The sequence below is a fragment of the Brachypodium distachyon genome, chromosome 1 (genome assembly GCF_000005505.3).
Source record: "Brachypodium distachyon strain Bd21 chromosome 1, Brachypodium_distachyon_v3.0, whole genome shotgun sequence".
Lineage (NCBI taxonomy): Eukaryota > Viridiplantae > Streptophyta > Magnoliopsida > Poales > Poaceae > Brachypodium > Brachypodium distachyon.
The window spans coordinates 1,895,858-1,917,080 of NC_016131.3; the positions used below are offsets into that span (position 1 = coordinate 1,895,858).

At 44.9% G+C, this 21,223-nt stretch overlaps 1 protein-coding gene across 2 annotated transcripts; it reads right to left on the bottom strand.

The window, feature by feature from the left end:
- Window positions 1-1,432: 1,432 nt before the first annotated feature.
- LOC100824538 (galactokinase) lies at window positions 1,433-7,252 on the bottom strand. Of its 2 annotated transcripts, none has more exons than XM_024457655.1 (13): window positions 6,950-7,252; window positions 6,681-6,853; window positions 5,490-5,536; window positions 5,273-5,367; window positions 5,106-5,188; window positions 4,809-4,877; window positions 4,120-4,305; window positions 3,656-3,790; window positions 2,812-2,943; window positions 2,445-2,515; window positions 2,190-2,267; window positions 1,926-2,067; window positions 1,433-1,772 (listed from the first exon to the last, which is right to left on the bottom strand). In XM_024457655.1, exons 1-13 carry the CDS (start codon window positions 7,125-7,127, stop codon window positions 1,662-1,664), a joined length of 1,500 nt encoding a protein of 499 aa, XP_024313423.1. In that variant the 5' UTR covers window positions 7,128-7,252; the 3' UTR covers window positions 1,433-1,661. The 2 variants fall into 2 exon arrangements, with proteins under 2 accessions (XP_024313423.1, XP_003559199.1); XM_003559151.3 differs by having other exon boundaries at window positions 2,812-2,946.
- Window positions 7,253-21,223: the final 13,971 nt, after the last annotated feature.

Below are 21,223 nucleotides of genomic sequence, written 5' to 3' on the forward strand. Positions count from 1 at the left end.
AGATTACCTTGTGATCGTGCATGATTGAAGCCTTGGCATAGCTTAGCCACGAACAAGTCCATTTATATATAAATATTTACCTAATACGGAGTATATAGCGGAAACTGTTACCAAATTTAGTGCACACTGTTGCTTGAGGTGATCGTGGCAGCTAATGCATGCTGCGAGTTAATTCGTGCGTGCACTGCACGCAAGTGCAAACTATAAATGCGATAAATCCTACCGAGACCAGTTCCGACGATTTTGTAATCAATAACCTTTATTCATTCAGTGATGTTTTCATTGGGTATATCCTAAATATAACTACAACTAGCTAGCTAGCTAAATGTATCGACACCCAATTATGCTCTGTTAAAATTGCTGAACTATGTTGTGCCGAACTCATTTTATACGACAACAATTGATTAGGCAAACGAAAACTAGGTGAAAAATGGTTGTTGAGGAAACCGGATTATTATAGTCGATCTCAACGCCAAACTCAGCCTTAATTATCCGCAAACTCAAAAGTAAGCAATTCGGATGGCACGTTCGTGTGATTTTTTTTCCTTCGTTCATCCAATTAAGCTCAGATTCTGCTGTCGCGAGGTATACAAACAACGGTTCACACTCCACGTATGTACGAGTACATGTACATGTGCGTGTGTGTATAAATGCAAAGAACATGAGCTAGCTAGCTCGAAGTCAGAGCTTTTTGTAGCAGTAATAATATTGTAGCGGATGAGCTTCCCATTAAAGTCCCACCAGGTGCAACTGTACGCAAAGGCCCCATGCTGTACGTTCCGGATGAAGCTGCACCAGACCAGCAGTTGGCATTCACTGCAGCGAAGCGTCTGCGCAACAACCCTGTTTAGGCAGCAAATACGAGGCTGCGAATAACATTGCATTCGATCTAGCTAGTTCTATCTGCAAGAGAACGAAGGGACTGATTGACGAGCACGTTTAGGTTTAGGTACATGTGACAATCGTTCACCGCCGTGAAGAACGACATGGATCGATATGAATATGATGCAAAACCTTGAGAATTAATTCAAGGCTAAGGACCTTCTCAAAGCTACTCAGCCTGTACCTGTAGAAGAAAATCAACCAGCTTGTGATTTACTCTTTTCAGTTTGGTTCAGGTTTCACCGACTTAGTTGTTTATTAAAGCTAGCAGAAGAAAAATAATTAACGAGTGCGTTGCGGGTTCAAGTATGCCATGGGGAAGTTAAACTAGACGCCAGTCCCTAGCTTCCACTGAAAATGCAACAATTAATCAAATTGGCCTAACTGATCGCAATCCAAACAGCTGACCATGGAGGCATCCGATTATGGAGAGTATTTTCAGTTCTCTCACGTACCACTCCGACGGACAATGCGTGAACTCTCATGCCCAGTAGTTGGGAACCATCGACCAAGACTGTCAGCATCTGAAAGCAAGTACGTACAGATGCACTATAACAAAGCAGTCGTGCATATCAGCCTTCGACGAACAGAGTACATATAATTTTGATAGCCAGACGCCCATAATTCCATAAACAATACTCCAACTAATTATATATGTATACACATTGTACATTTCAGTCATTCATACATAAAACTAAATTAAGGGAGGGAACCGGGGCGCGGCTTGCCTCCCAGGCACTTCCTTTATTTGATCATTTACAGGGGCGGCGGCGGTCGATCTACAGCTTCAATATGGCCGCACCGCTCGACGGCTTTGATGCGAACACATACAGGCCAAGCTCGCTCTGCTTGACCACTCCCCGGTCGATCCTCGATTTGTAGTACTTCTCCTGCAAAAGGAAATAAGAAGAAGATCAGTGTTGATAATGGCTACCTTTGTTTTGGTTCATGAAATAGAAAAGATAGAAGAGCGCCATGCATTTTGCTGCCTGTTTGGGGGTAATGCCAAAAGTTTTGAGAGCTGGTATATTGTTGGTTTTTACCTTCAAACTGAGGATGAACTGCGGGACAATGGACTCCTTGACCAAGGCCACTGCGCAGCCACCCCATCCGGCTCCTGTGAGACGCGCTCCAAGTGCCCCGTTGTCCCGGCATACTTTTACAAGCTCTTCCAACTCAGGGCAGCTGACGCAGACTCAAATATATCAGCATTTGATGTTTTTGTATATTCTTTGAAGGGAACTTATTTTTCGACATGGCACAAGAGTGTCAAGTGGAATTGACACTGGATTACATAAAACATATACCTGCATTCGTATAGCACACTGCAGCTGTAATGGCTATCATTCATAAGGTTGCCAAGCTTCTTAAGCATATCTTCCTCACTGCAGGAGAATAATTGTAAGTGCCAGATAACCGAGTTTGGAGAGGAAACGATAGGACATGTTTACCAAGGCCAAGAAAGTTCAGCATGGTATGAGGACATATGCAGAGTCAAAAAGGAAGATCACAAAAAATAAACACATTATACAGGGAGACTTGAGTAAAATCAGTTAACTCACCTGAGTTTTGATGATACAGTATCTCTGAATGCATATACCCGTCTTGCTTCAGAGTATACGTGAGCGGCACGCTGAAATTACACGCACATTGAGAAAATTAGAGTCAATCGTCAAAGCATCATGGTCAAGAGAAAATCAACATAGAGAACATCAATAAGAAGACTGAAGTGTGAAAATCAACTCGAGTGTGCTAAACTCACAAGGAGATCGTGTTTCTGGGGGTTACTAGACTAAAGTCAACTGATCAGTTGTGCTGACATGGAATGATAAAATAGGGTGTTGGGGGGAGGGGGCCACACATCTGAGTCTCCAAACTAGTTGGCTTTGATATATGTAAGAAAATGCATAACGAGGAAAAGGGATTCACCTGAAATAACTTGAATTGCTTCGCAGCTCTTAAAACGTCCAAGGAAGTTGGCGAACTCTCGAAGGCAGATGCCAAGCTTTTGCCTACAATTTTCTCTATTTCCTCTGTTGTATATGGTTCCTCATGCAGTAACTTCTGCAAAATTGCACAATAATGAGACAAGTGCATGGTAAGACAGAACATATGAAATATTTACTCTAGAAAAGCACTATTTCTTTTTCTTCCTGGAGATTTTGTATAACTAAACATAGAAGAATTTCTTATCCTTAGTAGAAACAAAGAAGTGGCAGGATTTTTTAAAGATGAAAATTTCAAGATCAAAGATGTGGTTCACCCAGGTTTTGCAGTAAAACAGAAGGATCATCCTACCAATAAATCTCCAGCACTTGCGCTCTCAACAATTTTGAAAGCTATATGTTGTATACTTCAGAATTTAGAACTTCTGCTGGTATGTTGGTTGCTGAATAACATATTAATCGGCAGGGCTAGGTGCTTAGGTACTGAGACACCCATGGTCCATGGATACTGAGAACATGACATGATATGCAAATTTTGCACTAGGGCTATCATGCAATTGTTGCATTCTATATTTAGTTTGTATTTGTTGTGGACTTAAGATGAATTGGTAATGCTAAAAATTTAGAGCCAGATCCGCCATTATTTCATAACTAATGTCTGTATCTGCTGCAACATAGCCATGTCCTCTGTACAACCCATAGGCCATATCCATCTCTTTTCAGGAATAGACAGAGAAGATGGAGGCAGGACACGTATTCTTTATAAGCAAAACCATATTATTCACATAATCACATCAATAGCCTAAATTCTTCGTAAATATTTGTACCTTCACAGCAACTACAGGATCAGAAGAACCTTCTTTGCCAGCAAAAGAGACGCATAACCCCTCAACATCAGAGAGGGTGGTAACAGAAGATATAGCTTTGTTTGTATCCATCCCTAGTTTAATGGCAAGAACAATCTGTGAAAATGCAAAAGAAAAAAAATATTAGCTCAATAAATGAAAAAAGATTATGAATGTCAACCAACTGTTGTTTTTTCTCAATTCCAACGACAAAAACTCAAAATAGCGAAAAAAACGTACTCTAGAAGCTAAAATACATATGCTCCAAAGGGGTTTTCATTATGCAAAACAATTGGGGTGTCTGGGAACCATTGATATTCCCAAGGCATTCAACTCAAAACAAGAGATGCATTAACACTGCCTCCGATACAGGTGCAATAGAATGTGTGTAGAATCGTCCTTTGTTTTTTTATACAAGCTCATTTTGAAACAAAAGAATCTCTTACCGCTGCCAAGCGACACTCGACAACACGGTTGTTGTAATTTGTAGCAGCTGTCTCTGCTTTCTTGGACTCTGCCAGACAATGGGCAATAACAAATGTACCACCTTGTGGTAGTTGCACATCGGTTGCTTTGATTGGATTGAAATCTATCAACTCAGCAAATCCAGGTTTGGCCATGATAGATATAGCCTAGAACAATATAATGATATTAAGAGTCCAAGGTCAATCAAATTAAGAAAAGAAAAAGTAACTCAAAATAAAATAAAAGGTGGTCTAAAGAATCTTAAACAGTACACATTGTGAATGGAGTCATATACCAAATCTGCAACTGCAAGCTTTATTTAACATGTATACATCTTCCTCCCATGACTCCATGAGTAATAACACGGATCCCAAGGATGTATTGCATGTAAGCATGGTATGCAAAAAATCTATTCAGGAAATAAAGGCAATTCTTCTTATTCTACAAAGAATAAGCCACACGAAACATTCTAACCTGCTTCCAGGATCCCTCTATGATGTTCTTCTAATACAGAGATATTTACTAAAATAAGATACTCAAATAACCTATCCACAAGCTAGTTCCATACAAGGCATTTTTGTTTACAAACTAGTTTGATTTTACTTGAACAGCATGAGCTAAGCAGAAACCACTACATTGGTACATAATCAGTTACAGATGGTGCCATTACCTGATCCATACCCCCCGACTGTGTCCCAATATGACGCTCAGATTGACAAGTGAATTGAGCAACTTCTTTCTGCATGATTAGAATGGAACAATTAGAAATAGGAAAGAATATCTGGAACCTCGTATTATGAGCACACACAAAACATAGAATCTGGATAAATGTTTTCTGGAAAATCCTACTTGCTATTACATCAATCCAGTATTCACTCTAGACCACTTATTAGGGATTACACCTTTATATTAACAGGAATGGCAACAATATCATTGATAGAGCTGTTTTGTTTGTGGTAAGGAATACCTTTGGGAAATTTTTCTCGAGAATTCCCATGATAGCAATTGTTGCTGAGCAGACAAATGCTGCTGAGCTTGAAAGTCCAGATCCTAGATAAGAGTGACAGCACACAAGATAAACTTTGGTATGCATATCATTTGAGATTAGTGCAAATCGCAAATAAATCAACGTACCTAGAGGAACTGTGCCATCAACAACGACATCAAGGCCAACAGGTTCACCCATATCTATCCCTTTTGACCTGCCGTACTCATATACTCCCTTGTACCTAAGACAGGATTACACAAATAGGATGTGGTCACACTTTCTAGGAAGCAGACAAGCAGTTAAATGAATGAAATCAACAGAACAACGACTATAAATGAATGCCAATATCTAGCTATAACTTACCCACACATAAAGTAGTGGCCCCATTTGTGGTTTTTTATGTCAATTTCCTGCACGACAAATATTTAGCTATCAATGACCCAGAATCAGGTACCAAACAGAAAGAATCATGTAAGTGATCATAGGTACCAACATGAACAAAGCATGCACTCCGCCATTGCTAGCCAAAGAGACGGTGCTCACAATCGATCCTAAATGATTCCGACTAAACTACACTAAGAATGCGCTTTTTTATTTTATTTTCTCAAACACAAGACACTTATTTTATTTATCTGCACTTGTTCCAAATCAACAAACTCCAATCTCACTACTTCAAATTGTTCTACTTTGCAGTTTAAAAGACCTATCTAAATTTGATCATGTCGCACTGTAAAGTGCTCAGGGTATGTTTGGATGGTGGCCAAACCATGCCCTACCAAATTTTTGGTCATTGACCAAGATTTGGTTCTTGTTTGGATGAAAGCCAATTTTTTGGCAAGTCAATTCCCCACTACCAACTATAGTTCATTTTTTTGGCCAAAGTTGGCCAAATCATGGGCAAGCAAAACCCCAACCAATATTTTGGCAACCAAATATTTGGCAAGGCAATTGTGGGCTCAAACCAAACAGCCCCTCAGTACTATGTTCAAAGTACAATGCAGCTGATCTGATCCTTTCCAGCCTCCCCCATTCCCCTTGCCGGTGCTACCCACCACTACCAGGCACCAGCCTTGGGCTAGTTTTCAACCGAGCTCAGCCCACTGCCCTCCGTTGAGCCGCCAAGCCAAGGGAAGAGCAGGTGCGCAAGCAAGGAGGAGGCTCCACACCACACTTCAGTGAGCCATCGAGGTAGCACAAACACAAAATTATAAAGTTCACGTGCAGGGCACCGAAGTGGACCACCCGGTCCATGCCAGGCTTCACGGGCTTTTTGTTACCATTCGCTAATTAATTAATCAGTTCGTAGCATGATAATGCCAACCACCGCATCCTAACTTAGGATTCCTAAGTCAGGAACGAAATTCTCGTGCCCTACCTCCCAGGAAAAGGAACAAGAATAATACTAATTAAATTAGATGCACAACGGGAAAATTCTCCGTCCTTCAGCCACGGCGACGGCGACAAAACGAGGCAGGCATCCTAAGCAACAGGCCGATCTGGGAGCAGTCGAACGGAGCAGAGGAAGCAAAGCAGAGTGGGGATTGACGCCAGTACCTTGTCAGGGTCGGCCGGGTAGACGCAGGCGGCGTACTTGTCTTCGACATTGGCGACGCGCACCTGGCCGTGGGCGGCCTTGCTGATGGCGACGATCATGTCCTGGCGGATGGCCATGGGCAGCACCGAGTAGCCCTCGTAGTCGATGTGCTCCCCGATCAGATTCACCCTCCCTGCACGCACGCACACGCCGTCCCCCCTCAAATCTCCGGCCTCCCGAACTACTACCACTACTCCAGCAGCAAGTAGCAACTAACCAACAAACTGACCTGGGGAGCGGGCGAAGAGGGCGGGGCTGGCCGAGTAGAGGGCCCGGAAGCGGTCGCCGAGGCGGCCGAAGCGGACGCGCGCCTCCTCCTCCTCCTCCTCGCCGGCGCCGTACACCGTCTCCAGCGAGGAGAGCGTCGGGACGAGCTCGTCCCCGCCGCCGCCGGCCAAGTGCGCCATCGATCGATCGCCTCCGGTGGTCTGGTTGGTTCCGAGTTTTGGACTTCGCGGTTTGACTTGCGACCGAGGGATGACAGACGGGGGAACGCAACCGTGATCCGTTTCCGATTATATAGCAGTTGAGCGCCTCGTGGGCGAGTTTATCGGCTCGAGGCTTTTCTTATCCCCGCTGGATCGGACCTTTTGCCTTTGTGAGACGTGTCCCCACTGAAAACGATCCACCGCCTTGGGCTTGGGCTTTTGCCCCGATCCAGCTGTCGTGATAATCTCACGGCAGAGGCCTTCGCACGATTTTTAATTTTAATACTCTTTCCAATACAAATTACTCTCTTTTCTCCGAGCCTAAATTGTCGTTTGCACTAAAATAAGGAAGTACTTGTTGCAGATTTAGTGCAAAATCAGTGACAAGTAATTTCAACCGGAAGTAATAGGTAACATAGAATTCGATAATACTCCACACACGACGTGAACATCGGGCCTTTTAATCATTCTCCAAAAAACAATGGTAATGCTCCCTTTGTTCTGAAACACAGGACATGTAACTTTTATTGATTATCACATTTTAAAATTTGACCAATTTTATAAAAAAAAATCAACATCCACACTTCCATTGAAGATCATTAGACACGTTATGAAATATATTTTCAGTGTGTTGGTTTGACACTCTTTTGCCACCAAAGGCAGAACCACTGTGGTGATGTGCTACCGGCTCGTGCATCGGAAGAAAGTGGAGTTTTTCAAAGATTTGATTTGATTTATCTAGTTTCTGTTAAGAGTTCCTTATAATGGCGAAGTTATTTGATAATAGATCTTCGTTCTTTAAAAATCTTGGAAAAAAAGTGACGAGCTATTATCGTCCGTTCTCAATTTCACTGGTCTCGGTCCGCTACCCACCGGGGAAGAGACTTGTAATAGTACTAACAAAGGAATCAAGGATCAACTTGTAATACTAATCGAACGAATAGCTCTAAAAGTCAACGAGTCCTTCAGCTTGCAAGTGGCAACGGCCGGCCGCTCGCCCAGCAAGGAGTACTGGTACGTTTTTTTTTTCTCCCGTAGCCTCATTGCTTCCGGCTTAAGTTGCACTTTCAACACACATAGGTATCCGAACCTAAATTAAAATTGTGTAAAGTAATATAATATTTCATAAAAATTGTCTCAGATGTAAATTAAGCTACTTCAAAGTCATGACAATCTTTATAAAACGGAGAGAATATCATCATTTGTCGCAAAAATAAATAAAATAATATCATCCCTTGTCTCCCGAGATCGACGACCAAGATGAGCAAAGAAAGTTGAGAGGAAGAAGTGACTATTGGCTCTAGCTCAGCTTATAATATGAGTGTGTCGAGTTTAGCCTTGTTGAGCACACGTCGCTAGAGTCGTAGTATTCTCCTGTTTCATAATTCTTGTCGAAATATTACATGTATCTAGACGTTTTTTAGGAATAGATACATCCATTTTTGTGCAAATTTGAGACAATACATCCATTTTTGTGCAAACTAGCATGGCCCGCGCGAAATGCACGGGCTAGACTTGATTATCGTTGTTGTATTTATTTTTTGTATGTGTACTGATGACTTTTTTCATTTTATACCTCTTTTAATTCCTTGACATACTGGTATACTCCCTCTGGTCGGGTTTATAAGGACTGCACGGGATTTTATAAGGACTTTGGTGAAACTTTACTTGATAATACGACGTTATTGCGACAAAAAAAGATATCGTTGTATTCGTATTGAAAAACTCAATCAATAGTGTAACGTTCATATACCTACATTTTTATTTGTGTAATTGTTCGTCAAAGTTTGACACAAAATTCAATGCAGGTCTTATAAATCTGGATAGAGTGAGTATAATTTATTGAGATTTTGTCCGAATCGTATCTTTAATTCAAAAATCGAAGACATGAGATTTGTGTACCTAAGGGCTTTCATGGCATGCCAAGAGTCAAATTTGCCACATAGGTCCATTTTGGCATTGATGATAAATTTTAGGTTTCCTGTAGTGCAGATGATGTCAAACTTGCACATAGATGGGACCCACAAAAAAATGAATTAATTACTCATTTTCCTAATATTTTCTTTTTCTCCAACCTCACTTTCCCATCAAATCTTCGGACCACAACTCCGTTGGCGCCCCACTGCACCACCTTCGCTCGCGGCCTGCATCTCCTTCGTTCCTCCGCCGCGTGCCCTCTGCACCACCTCCGAGGACTCCTAGATCGCATATCTAACGGCTAGAAATAATTAGGGTGACCCGCGCAGATTGCGTGGCAAGACTTGTATAATTAAATATTTGATTTCTTATATATTTTACTTAACCAAAATATGCATAGCTTTTTTATTTGTTTCGTGAAGACAAATCTTCTGAATTGATAAGATGGAATATTCTGCATCATTAGATTGATCCAATAACACATTATATTGTAGATTAGGTTGTCATTATGTTTTTTAGCAATACATTTGTATTTTATTAACATTATCTGCAATATAAAAGCGTTGAGCTTGAATAAGGAACTTATGCGTTTGCTACAATACTTTGTGCGATATTAAATAATTTTTTAAATTTCTTTTAGACATCGATCGCAAACTTATATATTTTTAATATTTAATTATTATCTTGGACGGATGATGCGGCAAAGCATTCCTTGCGAGCGGGTGCACGGTGCAGCGAGCGAGCGAGGTGGCGTCCGACGACGGCTGATAGAGAGTTGTGGCGACCTTGGATCATCGCAGCAGGGACCTGATGGCATCTCGACGACCACGGATCACGGCTGATGGCGTTGGGGTGGCTGATCACAGCAGTGGCGGTGCGGCACAACAAATGAACGATCACTGCAAGCTTATCTATATCTATATAATCTATAAAGTTAATCCCCACTATCTTCATTAAATGTTTGCCAGCTTGACATGAAAGGTGTCCACATCATCATCCACCTCACCATGCATCCACATCCACACTAAGGTGTATTTAGTGTTTGCAAACTACATATGCAAGGTGTCAACATCACCATCCACATCATACACATCATGCAATCCGACAATCAATTCATTTTGGTGGCACCTTATACATTTCAATTTTTTATCACGTAGGACTTTTCACCCACACCACCATCCACATCATGCACGCCATGCAACCCGACAAGTAATTCATTATAGTGGCACCTTATACAATTCAATTTTTTATCACCTAATATTTTTCACTTAAAAATTTCATAAGTACCATGGTTCTACAATATTCATATTTATTTTTCATTTGATCATTTTATTATCATCATATTTCTTTTGAATTTGATCATTTTTATTATTATGTGTTTGTAACATCAATTTTGGCTACAAATATGCACATCATTCAACATTAATTCTACAAATATGCAAATAGAATTTTTCACGGCAACGCGCGGAGAATCACCTGGTTCTACGTACAGTCATACACTCGTCTTAATTGTGCCAAAGAACACTTGGAAATCACTGAAGACCAAGCAAAGGAGGCTCCATAAGTACTCAATGAGACATGGAATATGTTCTGGTAGCACCCTTTCACACTGAATAGGCGCGTGCACTGGTGCAGCACTGACGGTGATGTGAGCTTGCATTGTGAAGACACGCAGAACCTCACTGGAATGGTTTTGAAGCTTTGCTCTGTCCAGAAAGTTGTACTCCCGTCAGCTCCTAGTAATTCTTCAGTCTAACTATCTAACCATGGAAGAACCATGCATATTTCCCTGTATTCTGGGGATTTATATTGGGCAGGGCTAAGGTTGAGACGATGCAGATGGGCTGCCATCGATGGTGGTCAGAACAGAGAGGACGGGCATGAGTCCATGGCGGTGATTGCCTATGAGGCAAAGATGATTTAAGTAGAGGTAGAGGATATATAGTTTGTGTCTTGATTGATCGTGTGGGGAAAAAAAGTTAGTGGGAAGCTGGGCTGGACATACATGCAAATCAATCTTGGAGGATGAAATATAGAGGGCAAAGAATCACTAATCAATTCTCAATTCCGGGGAAGATGACAAAGATTCTCAGCTGCAGTTTGAAGGATGAGAGCGGAGGATTTGCCGGCGGCAGCGGCACAGCATGGAGATGGGCAGGAGACGGCACGGCACGGCACAACGATGATCAATATTTGTGTGTGGGGTTGGATGGATTAAGGAAATCTTACGGTTCAGATCTAGCATGGCGATGGGCAGGACTACGGCGCAGGCAAGATTGGATGGATTAAGGAAACCTAACGGTTCAGATCTAGCGAGGCAATGATCTAACATCCTTAACGTACTAAGGTGGCCTGACACATGTAACGGTTTCAGGACTCTTAATCTCATATTCAACGGCCAAAAATAATTGGGGTGACGTGGATTAACGTGGAGGCTCCCCTCAGTACCTCTCATATTGCTTTTAGTATATAATAGATTTGTCCACCTCCCGCCTGCCGCCACTTGGGCGATGCGGTCATCTATTCGTACGCTGTACCTTGGGTTTCCCTAGGTCTCGTTACTCATGGCTGCTGCCAGTGAGTTGAGTTTTCACTACTACAAAACGGTCTATATGCCACGCAACATCAGTAACGGGTTCGGTGCGACCGTTACTAATAAAGAACATCAGTGTCGGTCGCGGCCACAACTGTTACTGATGAACTGAGCGGGCACCGTCCGTCCCCGCCCAGCCACACATCAGTGGCGGTCGCGCGACACGACCGCCACCGATGAACACTCATAACTCGCGAGTTACATCAGTGGCGGTCGGTTAATTGGTGACCGCCACTGATGAACCATGCATCAGTAACGGTCGGACCAGCTCGACCGTTACTGATGTGTACACGATTATCAGTAACGGTCGAGGTTTTCTCGACCGACACTGATGTTACTCGCGTATTAAGTACGCTGCGCGCAGCCGCAGCTGGTCGCACCGCGCGTCGTGACGGACCAGCTGCGGCCCCTTCCTCCTCGGCGACGGCGAGGTGCCGCCCGACCGTGCCATGGCCTCCGGCGAGCACCCCAGGTACGCCCTCCTTCCTCCCCCTTCCTCCTCCCTCCCCCCCGCGCCGGCGGCGCCGCCTCCATGGCCACTGAGCTCCATTTTTGGAGCTCCGGCGGTCGGCGCGTTCTGATCTTCGAGCCCTAAGCTTCCCTCTCCCTCCCGATGTCTCTCTCCCCCCCGATCTCTCTCGCCGGCCTCAATTTCTCTCCAAATTTTCCCAATTTAAAATTTTTGAGCTCCGCGGCCGCCAGCCGAAATGCGGCGTCCTCATCGTCGCCCGGAGCTTCGCTCTCGCTTGCGTGCTCTCTCTCCCTCCTGATCTTTTTCGCTGGCCTCCAATTTCTCTCCGAATGTCTCTAATTTCAAAATTTTAGTTAGCTCCGGTTAATTAGCACATTAATCTCCTTGTCAATGATTAGGCTAACTATTTTGTTTTTTTGTTTTCTTGTGTATTGTGTTGTAGATCGAAGGATCGTTCTTGGATGTACGTGAAGGAAAGAATCAATGCTCGATGGATAACCGAATGGACGGTCTTTTTTGGAGTCGCGAAAGGTGATATGGAACGAAAAGGACTTTTGATGATGCGTTGCCCATGTCGCAAATGTGGAAATACATGCATGATGAAGCCTGAAGATGTTCAGATGCACGTGCTGGCATCGGGTTTTGTCGATGGTTATTCTCGCTGGACTTGTCACGGGCAGGATGCGGTTGATGTCGGTAGCGGTAGCGAAGATGATGATGTCCTGCGGTATGATCTGGCAAATGATTCCGAGGAAGAAACAAGGGTCGATGAGGAGGCTAATGTGGAAGGTGAAGTAGCTCCACGTGGCAGGATTGCCGAAATGCTAGATGACCCGTACCTACGGGACCAGCTGGAGGACCCCGAAGATGAGGCAGAGTCTGGTCAGTTCAAAAAATTGTTGGAGGACGCAAACACACCCTTGTATGATGGAGCTGGCGAAGAAAACAACGTGCTCGAAGTGACGCTCAAACTTTTGAGGCTGAAGGCAGCATCATGCTGGTCAGACAAGGGCTTCACGGGCTTGTTGAGTTACCTTGCTTCGGATTTTCCACAGCCAAATAAGTTGCCCAAGTGCACATACGAGGCGAAGAAGATTACATGCCCGCTCGGATTGGATTGCGTGAAACATCATTCATGTCCAAACGACTGCATGATATACATTGGAGAGTACGAGAACCATGAGAGCTGCCACATATGCGGTGCATCGAGATACAAGAAGAAAAACGCCAGAGCTGGCGAAGACGATGGGGAAGAAGTGATGAAGGACAGGCCGGCAAAAACTGTCTGGTATCCTACGACAGGTGGCCGAGTTGAGCGTTGGAAGCAGAACGTTAAAGATGCGAGGTATCTCGTCTATCACGATCCGGCGCAGGTTGCATTCGATCCTGACGGGCACTACCATGTGGAGGAGGCTGGGGTCCTAAGACACCCTGCTGATGGGACTCAGTGGAGGAATTTGGACACGGCATTTCCAGATTTTGGGGCAAAGCCCATAAACCTGAGGCTCGGTCTCAGCAGTGACGGGATAAATCCTTTCGGAAACATGAACAACAAGCACAGCACATGGCCAGTGATCTTGTTTGTCTACAACCTTCCTCCATGGTTAATCACGAAGAGAAAGTACAACCACATGTGCATGCTCATACAGGGTCCAAAGCAGCCGGGAGCTGACCTACATGTGTATCTGCAGCTAGTGAAGGATGAGCTGAAACAGCTTTGGAACCCTGGCAGAGTGGTTTGGGACGCAAATAGGAGGGAGTACTTCACGATGAGAGCAGCGCTTCTGACCTGCATGCATGACTATCCTGCGAATGGAAATACTTCATGCCAGGTGACACATGGCTACAAGGCCTGTACAAAGTGCGGAGAAAACACGACATCGGAGAAGTTGCCCGCTTCATCCAAAATTATGTACATGGGCCACCGAAAGTGGTTGGATGCTAAAAACCCTTGGAGGGATGACAAGGAAAGGTTCAATGGGAAGACGGAGCACGGGACAGCGCCGAAGGAGAAGTCTGGTATGCAAATCCTCGAAATTGTGAACGATCTTGAGGTTGTCCCCGAAAAGATTGCTGCGAAGAAATATAAGGAACCTGAAGGCGTCGTGTGGAAAAGGAGGTCTGTATTCTAGGACCTGGAGTACTGAGCACATTTAGAATACCGCCACAGCATAGATGTCATGCACGTGGAGAAAAATGTATGCGACAACGTGCTGGGGTTGCTGATGAACATTTCAGAGAAGACGAAAGATGGACCCAACGCACGGAAGGACCTGAAACTCATGTCTATGAGGAAAGAGTTGCGGGGCAAAGATCAAGTGTCGGCAGCCGACAAGAATGGTTTCGTGACGGTGACCACGCGGTGTCGTCTTGCATGTTACAACCCGTACAAAGACGAGTTGCCTGCAGAGCATTAAAGTCCCATCGAACTTCTCGTCGAGCATGAAGCATCTAGTTGACATGAAGAGTCACAAGCTTGGCATGAAGTCTCATGACAACCATGTCATACTCACTTAGTTACTTCCAGTCGCAATCAGAGGTATCATGGAGCCGCACGTAAGGGAGACAATCATGAAGCTTTCTGACTTCTTTGACAGCATCTCGCACAAGTCAATCACCGCACGGTCCCTTTGTTACACGCCCGTTACTGATGAGTATGGGCAGACATCAGTAACGATCGGGTAACAAGTGGACCGTTACTGATGTGTTGTTCGGCATTGCTCATAGGAGCACATCAGTGGCGGTCGCCCTGTTAAGCGTCCGTTACTGATGTGTATAGCGTATATAAGAATGACTTGAGAAAATTACAGGTTCATTTTCGCCCACGCGTCCTCAAATAGAGCGACCAGCAGGGGGCATCAGAACCCTAGCGCGGGCGCAGCCCTGCCGGATCTCCGCGCCGCCGTCGACCCCCTACGCGCCGTCTTCCTCCGCGTCGTCTGACCCCGAGCCCATCTTCCTCCGCTCCGTCTACCTTCGCGCCGTCCGAGCCCGACGTCGCCGCCCGACCTCGAGCCCATCTTCGACCCCGCGCCGCCCGACCCCGAGCCCATCTTCCTCCGCGCCGCCTGACCCCGCGCCGCTCGACCTAGGTGTGCGCGCTCCCCTCTGCCTCCGTTGTTAGGGTTAGGGTTAGGGTTAGAGGAAGGTTTCTTGTTGTTAATTTGTTGCTATCAAATTAGTTGATTCCCCATCAAATTAGGGTTAGGATTTGAGTGTGTCAAATTAGTTGCTGTCATGTGATGCTTATTATGCGTTTGTCTCTGTTTTGACAACAACTCAAAATCTGGAAACAACAACTCAAACAGAGACATATACATGCTCATTTGATGCTTATTATGCGTTTGATGCTATATGTTTGGTGGTGTTTACATGACTTGCTGTGATATATATGCAATGTGAAGTGTTGATTATTAGATGTTGTTGACTAGGTGTTGGAATTTAGAATTTCATACGGTTATTCTTTTAGCAATGTGAAGTGTTCATTATTAGATTATTAGATGCTGTCATATATACATGTTGTTTTATATGCTATTTTGGAGAATTGAGTAATGAATTGTGGACCCGACCATCGTGTCGGGTCATTCGAGAAGGGGCCGGCCATCGTGCCGAGGGGGTACATATGCGGGTGGGTTTTTTATGCAGGTTTTGAGCTCCTAGTAGAGAAAATTTGCTAGTTTTTTAGCATAGGTCATGCCGAAATTTTCGGCCGATACATATTTGATGGTTTTGATGGCATAGGTACGAAATGGACAAGAGTAGCCAGAACCCAGTTCTTGATCGGGAGGAGATAGATCGTGTCGATGAAGAGTCTTCATCGGGAGAGCAAATTGCTAGCTCTGGCTCAGGCCCCTCTAGATCAGAAGAGCGCAACAATGAGAGTAACCCGCAACCTTCTGAAACTCCCGCTAAGAAGCCAAGGAAGAAGACGCCGAGGGGGAGCCACAACTTGAAGGAGTTCTGTTACGTGGTCACCCGGCACTCTGATAGAGGCCGCTCGGAGTCGCCCGAGAGGGCACAGAAGGCCTTCGCAGTGACCTGTGGAGCCGTTGCACGCCAGTATTGCAAGATCACCAACGAGTGGGGTGGCATCTTCCAAGTCGTTAGAGACACGTGCATCAAGGAGGTTGCAAGGAGGTTCGGCGCGAGCGATTCCTAGCGGCCGTCAACATAGCAGTCCGCAATGGACTTGCTGTTGGAAATATGCCCTAGAGGCAATAATAAATTTGTTATTATCATATTTCATTGTTCTTGATAAATGTTTATTGCCCATGCTATAATTGTATTGATTGGAAACTCAAATACATGTGTGGATAAATAAACAAATACCGTGTCCCTAATACGCCTCTACTAGATTAGCTTGTTGATTAAAGATGGTTAAGGTTTCCTAACCATAGACATGTGTTGTCATTTAATAACGAGATCATATCATTAGGAGAATGATGTGATGGACAGACCCAAACCTAAACATAGCTTTTGATCGTGTCACTTAAGTTTAAGTTGCTTATGTTTTATTATGTCAAGTATTATTTCTTTAGACCATGAGATCATGCCACTCCCTAGTACCGGAAGAATACTTTGTGGGCATCAACCGTCATCTCGTAACTGGGTGATCATAAAGGTGTTTTTCAGGTATCCCAGAAGGTGCTTGTTGGGTTGTATGGATCAAGACTGGGATTTGTCACTCCTTGTGACGGAGAGATATCTCTGGGCCCTCTCGGTAATATAACATCCTAATGAGCTTGCAAGCATGCGACTAATGTGTTTAGTTGCGGGGGTATTATATTACGGAACGAGTAAAGAGAACTTGCCGGTAACGAGATTAAACTAGGTATGGCGATACCGACGATCAAATCTCGGGCAAGTAATATATCGCGAGACAAAGAGAATTGGATACTGGATTAATTGAATCCTCGACATAGTGGTTCAACCGATGAGATCTTCGTGGAATATGTGGGAACTATTATGGACATCCAGGTCCCGCTATTGGTTATTGATATTTGATCATGTCCACATGTTCTCGAACCCGTAGGGTCACACACTTAACGTTTCATGTTGCTTGGGTTAGATGAGATAAATGATGATGATATCGAATTATGATTCGGAGTCTTGGATGGGATCCTAGACGCAACGAGGAGCTCCGGAATGTTCCGGAGATAAAGATTTATATATGGAAAGTTGTTTTCAGGGTTCTGGAAAGTTTGGAATATTTCCCGGTTTTGACCGGGAAGCTTCTAGAAGGTTCCGGAGGGATCCGGAGGGTTCCACCTTGAGGCCCACCTATCCCTGGGCTAAATGGGCCTGTGAGGGAGCACCCTGGCCTTAATGGGCCGAGGGGCTAGCCCACAGGGCCCATGCGGCCAGGAGGAGAGTCCTGGCCGCGGGAGAGTCCTGGCCGCATGAGAGTCCTGGCCGCCGGAGAGTCCTGGCCACGGGATAGTCCTGGCCGGCCACGCCTCCTCTACCCCTATATAAATAGAAGGGGGGCAAGGGAGAGAGAAACCCCAAGCTTTCAGTTGGATCTCTCTCCCCTGAGCCCTCCTCTCCTCCTCTTCTCACGCGCACGGCGTAGCCCTGCCCGTGAGAATATTCACCATAGTCACCACGCCGTCGTGCTGCCGGGATCTCGTCTACCTCTCCCTCTCGCTTGCTGGATCGAGGAAGGAGGAGACAACGTGAAGCTGAACGTGTGGATACCAAGGAGGTGCTGTCCGTTCGGCACTGAGATTGATCTCATTGAAAGTTCTACTACACCAACAACGATCTCGTGATCGTAACGCTTAGCGGTCTACGAGGGTATGGTGTTCATGATCCCTCTCGTTACATACATCTAGTATATATATTCTTGGGTTTTCTTCCGCACTTCTCGTAGGAAATTTTTTGTTTCCTATGCAACGAACCTAACACTTGCTAATTGGCAAACCACCGCTAGAAGGTGGATGGACAAACCGTACGAGACCATCCAGAAGAAATGGCCGTCGGTAACCGTACGAGGCGCCTTGTAAGCAATCTTTTCAAACTTTTTTTCATTCCTTACCTTCATGAATAAAGATCTTACACACATATGCCTTCTTCTTGTTACGCGCAGGCACAGGTGAAGTGTCGTATCCACGTTGACAAGTCTGGGAAGCCTGTAGGCGCCATTGGCCGCCTGATGCCCAAACAATCACCGCCACTGGTGCACGGCATTCTCATGAACGACGCACAAGTGAGTGTGATGGTGGACTCCGTCGTCGACGACCATCGGGATTATGCTATCCCGCTACCTCCGGAGGAAGGCGTGGATATCCTAAGCGGTTGTCCAAACTACCGAATTATGTGGCCTAGGAGCTTGGTATCCCTCTACAACCACTGCCGGCCCTCTATGACTCCATCTCCCTCCGCCCAGAAAGGTACTTCTCATTCGCTGCTCGGCCTTTCCCCTAGGATACTTCCTCCTGTAGATGCCGGCGGAGATGAAGAGCGGGCAATGTCGATGCCTGCACAGCTCAAAGATAGCCAGACCACAGGGTCGGCACAGGCTGGAAGCGTCCCTCCCACCTTCTCTCTCTTGGGTGCCGCTGAGTCCATGGGTGGCCGCAAGATCGATGACAAGTACAAGGCAGAGGAGCAGAAGGCATGGGACAGTAAGAGGAGGCATAAAAAGAGGGGGCGCGGCGGCAAGACCATCAAGGAGTCCTCCACTGTCACTCAAGATGAGATGCACCATGTGCCTGACATAACTGGAGTCTGGAAGGACAATAGGCCTGATATTCTCATCAAGAACCCATATCAAGGCCAGAGATTCGAAGACGGATCCTATTTCGTGGCTAGGGAGTTCGACCGGGTGCTTCTTTACTATCCTGGAAGACCGATGGTCACCGAAGATTCCCTGCGTGCCATGTCCAGAGAGATGCAAGAGCTTCATTAGTTCTAAATGCAAGCATCAACTAGTTCTGAACAGCATGCCCAACAGATCAATGTTAGAATCCCACGAGACTATGGCTTCTTTGACCAAGAAACTGGGAGCATTCAGGAACGTCCTATCACCTTTGGTGTGGAGTTCAACGAACTGTTCCACCTCTTCAACCGCCAAAAGCTTGATATCAACCTCTTAAGTCTGTGGTCTGCCTACCAAATAAGAGAACTACGGCAATTGGAGGTCAAAAAAGTAGCCATTCTAGACTCCGCGATGTTCAACTACGGTGACACCGGTCTTGAGCCTGAAAAGGATGCCTCAAGAACCATGGCATCTAAATACTTGGTGGCATGTCTCGAGAAATACGCGGACGACGACTTCATCCTCTTCTTCCTTAATTTGGAGTAAGTTCAATTTTATATTTGGAACCGTTTGTTTTTTCTAATTCAGTCTTTCTTATACACCCTTAGATACTAAAGTTTGTTTCTTTTGAAAACAGAGACCATTGGGTGACACTACTCATTTGTTTGCCTTGGTCCGCGGTGTACTACTTCGATTCACTGCTTCCGAAGAAGGGTGTTCGAGGTAGGTTCTGGAAGCCCATCAAATCACTCATTAACACTGCCTGGAAAGTGGCGACCAAGGAAAAACTAGCTGGTAAAGGCTATAAAGATGAGCCTCACCACAACCACAGGTTCCCTTGCCAGCAACAGCCGCCCGGCAGTGTGTTCTGTGGCTACTACTGCTGTCACATCCTTATGGAGAATGCCAGCATGTTCAAGCCTGAGTGGAAGGGGTCAGTCGCGGCGATGAAGAGTACTGGCGGCCCCGAATGACAATGGGACACCGACCTAAATGGGTCGTGTATAACATTCAAAGGGAGTTCGCCCATCTCATAAACAATGAGGTCATCAAGCCTAGTGGGGACTTCTTCAAACGCGTGGAACAAGTCGTGTCTAGGGTTCACCCACGACAATAGATTCATTTGTATTCTTTATATGCTTCCATGAAATTTTGACACTTTGTAATTATGCTTATATGGAATTTTGACACTTTGTAATCAATGTCGTGAAGTGAGAAACATTTGTATTCTTTATATGATGCGGCTTATATACAATTGTATGCTTTAAATGATGTGATGTGATGTGATGCGGCTTTATATGTATTTTCCTGTGATGAGATACATTCTGTATATAATTTGCTGTGTATTTCCTGTGTATTTACTGTGCTTTTAATTATTTTTTTAAATACCGAAAACGTATCAGTGTCGGTCGACCGAACGACAGTGATGGGGCGACGCGACCGTTACTGATGATATATACATCAGTAACGGTCGTGAAGGAGCGACCGCCACTGATGTACCACTGATGATATATACATCAGTAACGGTCGTGAAGGAGCGACCGCCACTGATGTATATATACATCAGTAACGGTCGTTCGACCGTTAGTGATGATAACAGTCAGGCCGACCGTTACTGATGATGAGTATCATCAGTAACACGAAGTTAGTAACGGCGGCCCAGACTGTTACTGATATGATTTTTCGACCGTTACTGATAACCGTTTCTGTAGTAGTGATCGGACTATCCAGGCAACACCTAATCTCCCAACTTTGATTGGTTTTGAACTTTCAGCACTGTCCCTTCCTAAGCTTCGGTCCCTGAAAGTTCTTCACGTAGAAAACTCTATATTTGAGAATTTGGAGCTAATTCATAGGTGCATTTACCTAAGATACCTTAGGTTGAGAAATTGTCGGGGTGTCAGACCCCCTTCTTCTATTGGACAGCTGCTTTACTAGCAAACCGTAGATCTGAGGGACACACATTTGGGCTCAGTTATACCAATCACCATATGCGCTAAAGACCGTATTGTTACTCTTGCTACCATCAGGATAGATCTACCCTCTTCCTCGGTTTCCCCCTACATATATGGGATATTTTAAGAAATGAGCATCTTTCTTCGTAGCAGGATCAGGGGAAAGAATGGGAAAGTCTACCAAGGGCTATAGTCATAGTGATCCTCCTATTCAATTACTTCAACCATTTCCCAGCACCTCGTATCACTTCCAAGGCATATGATAGTTTGATTATCTGTGGACGATTTTTTTCTTGTGCAATGCCGTTTTTCAATGGTCTCGAAGATATAATTTTTTTCATTTTTATCTATGGAGTCACAACCGAGGTCGTGGTAAAT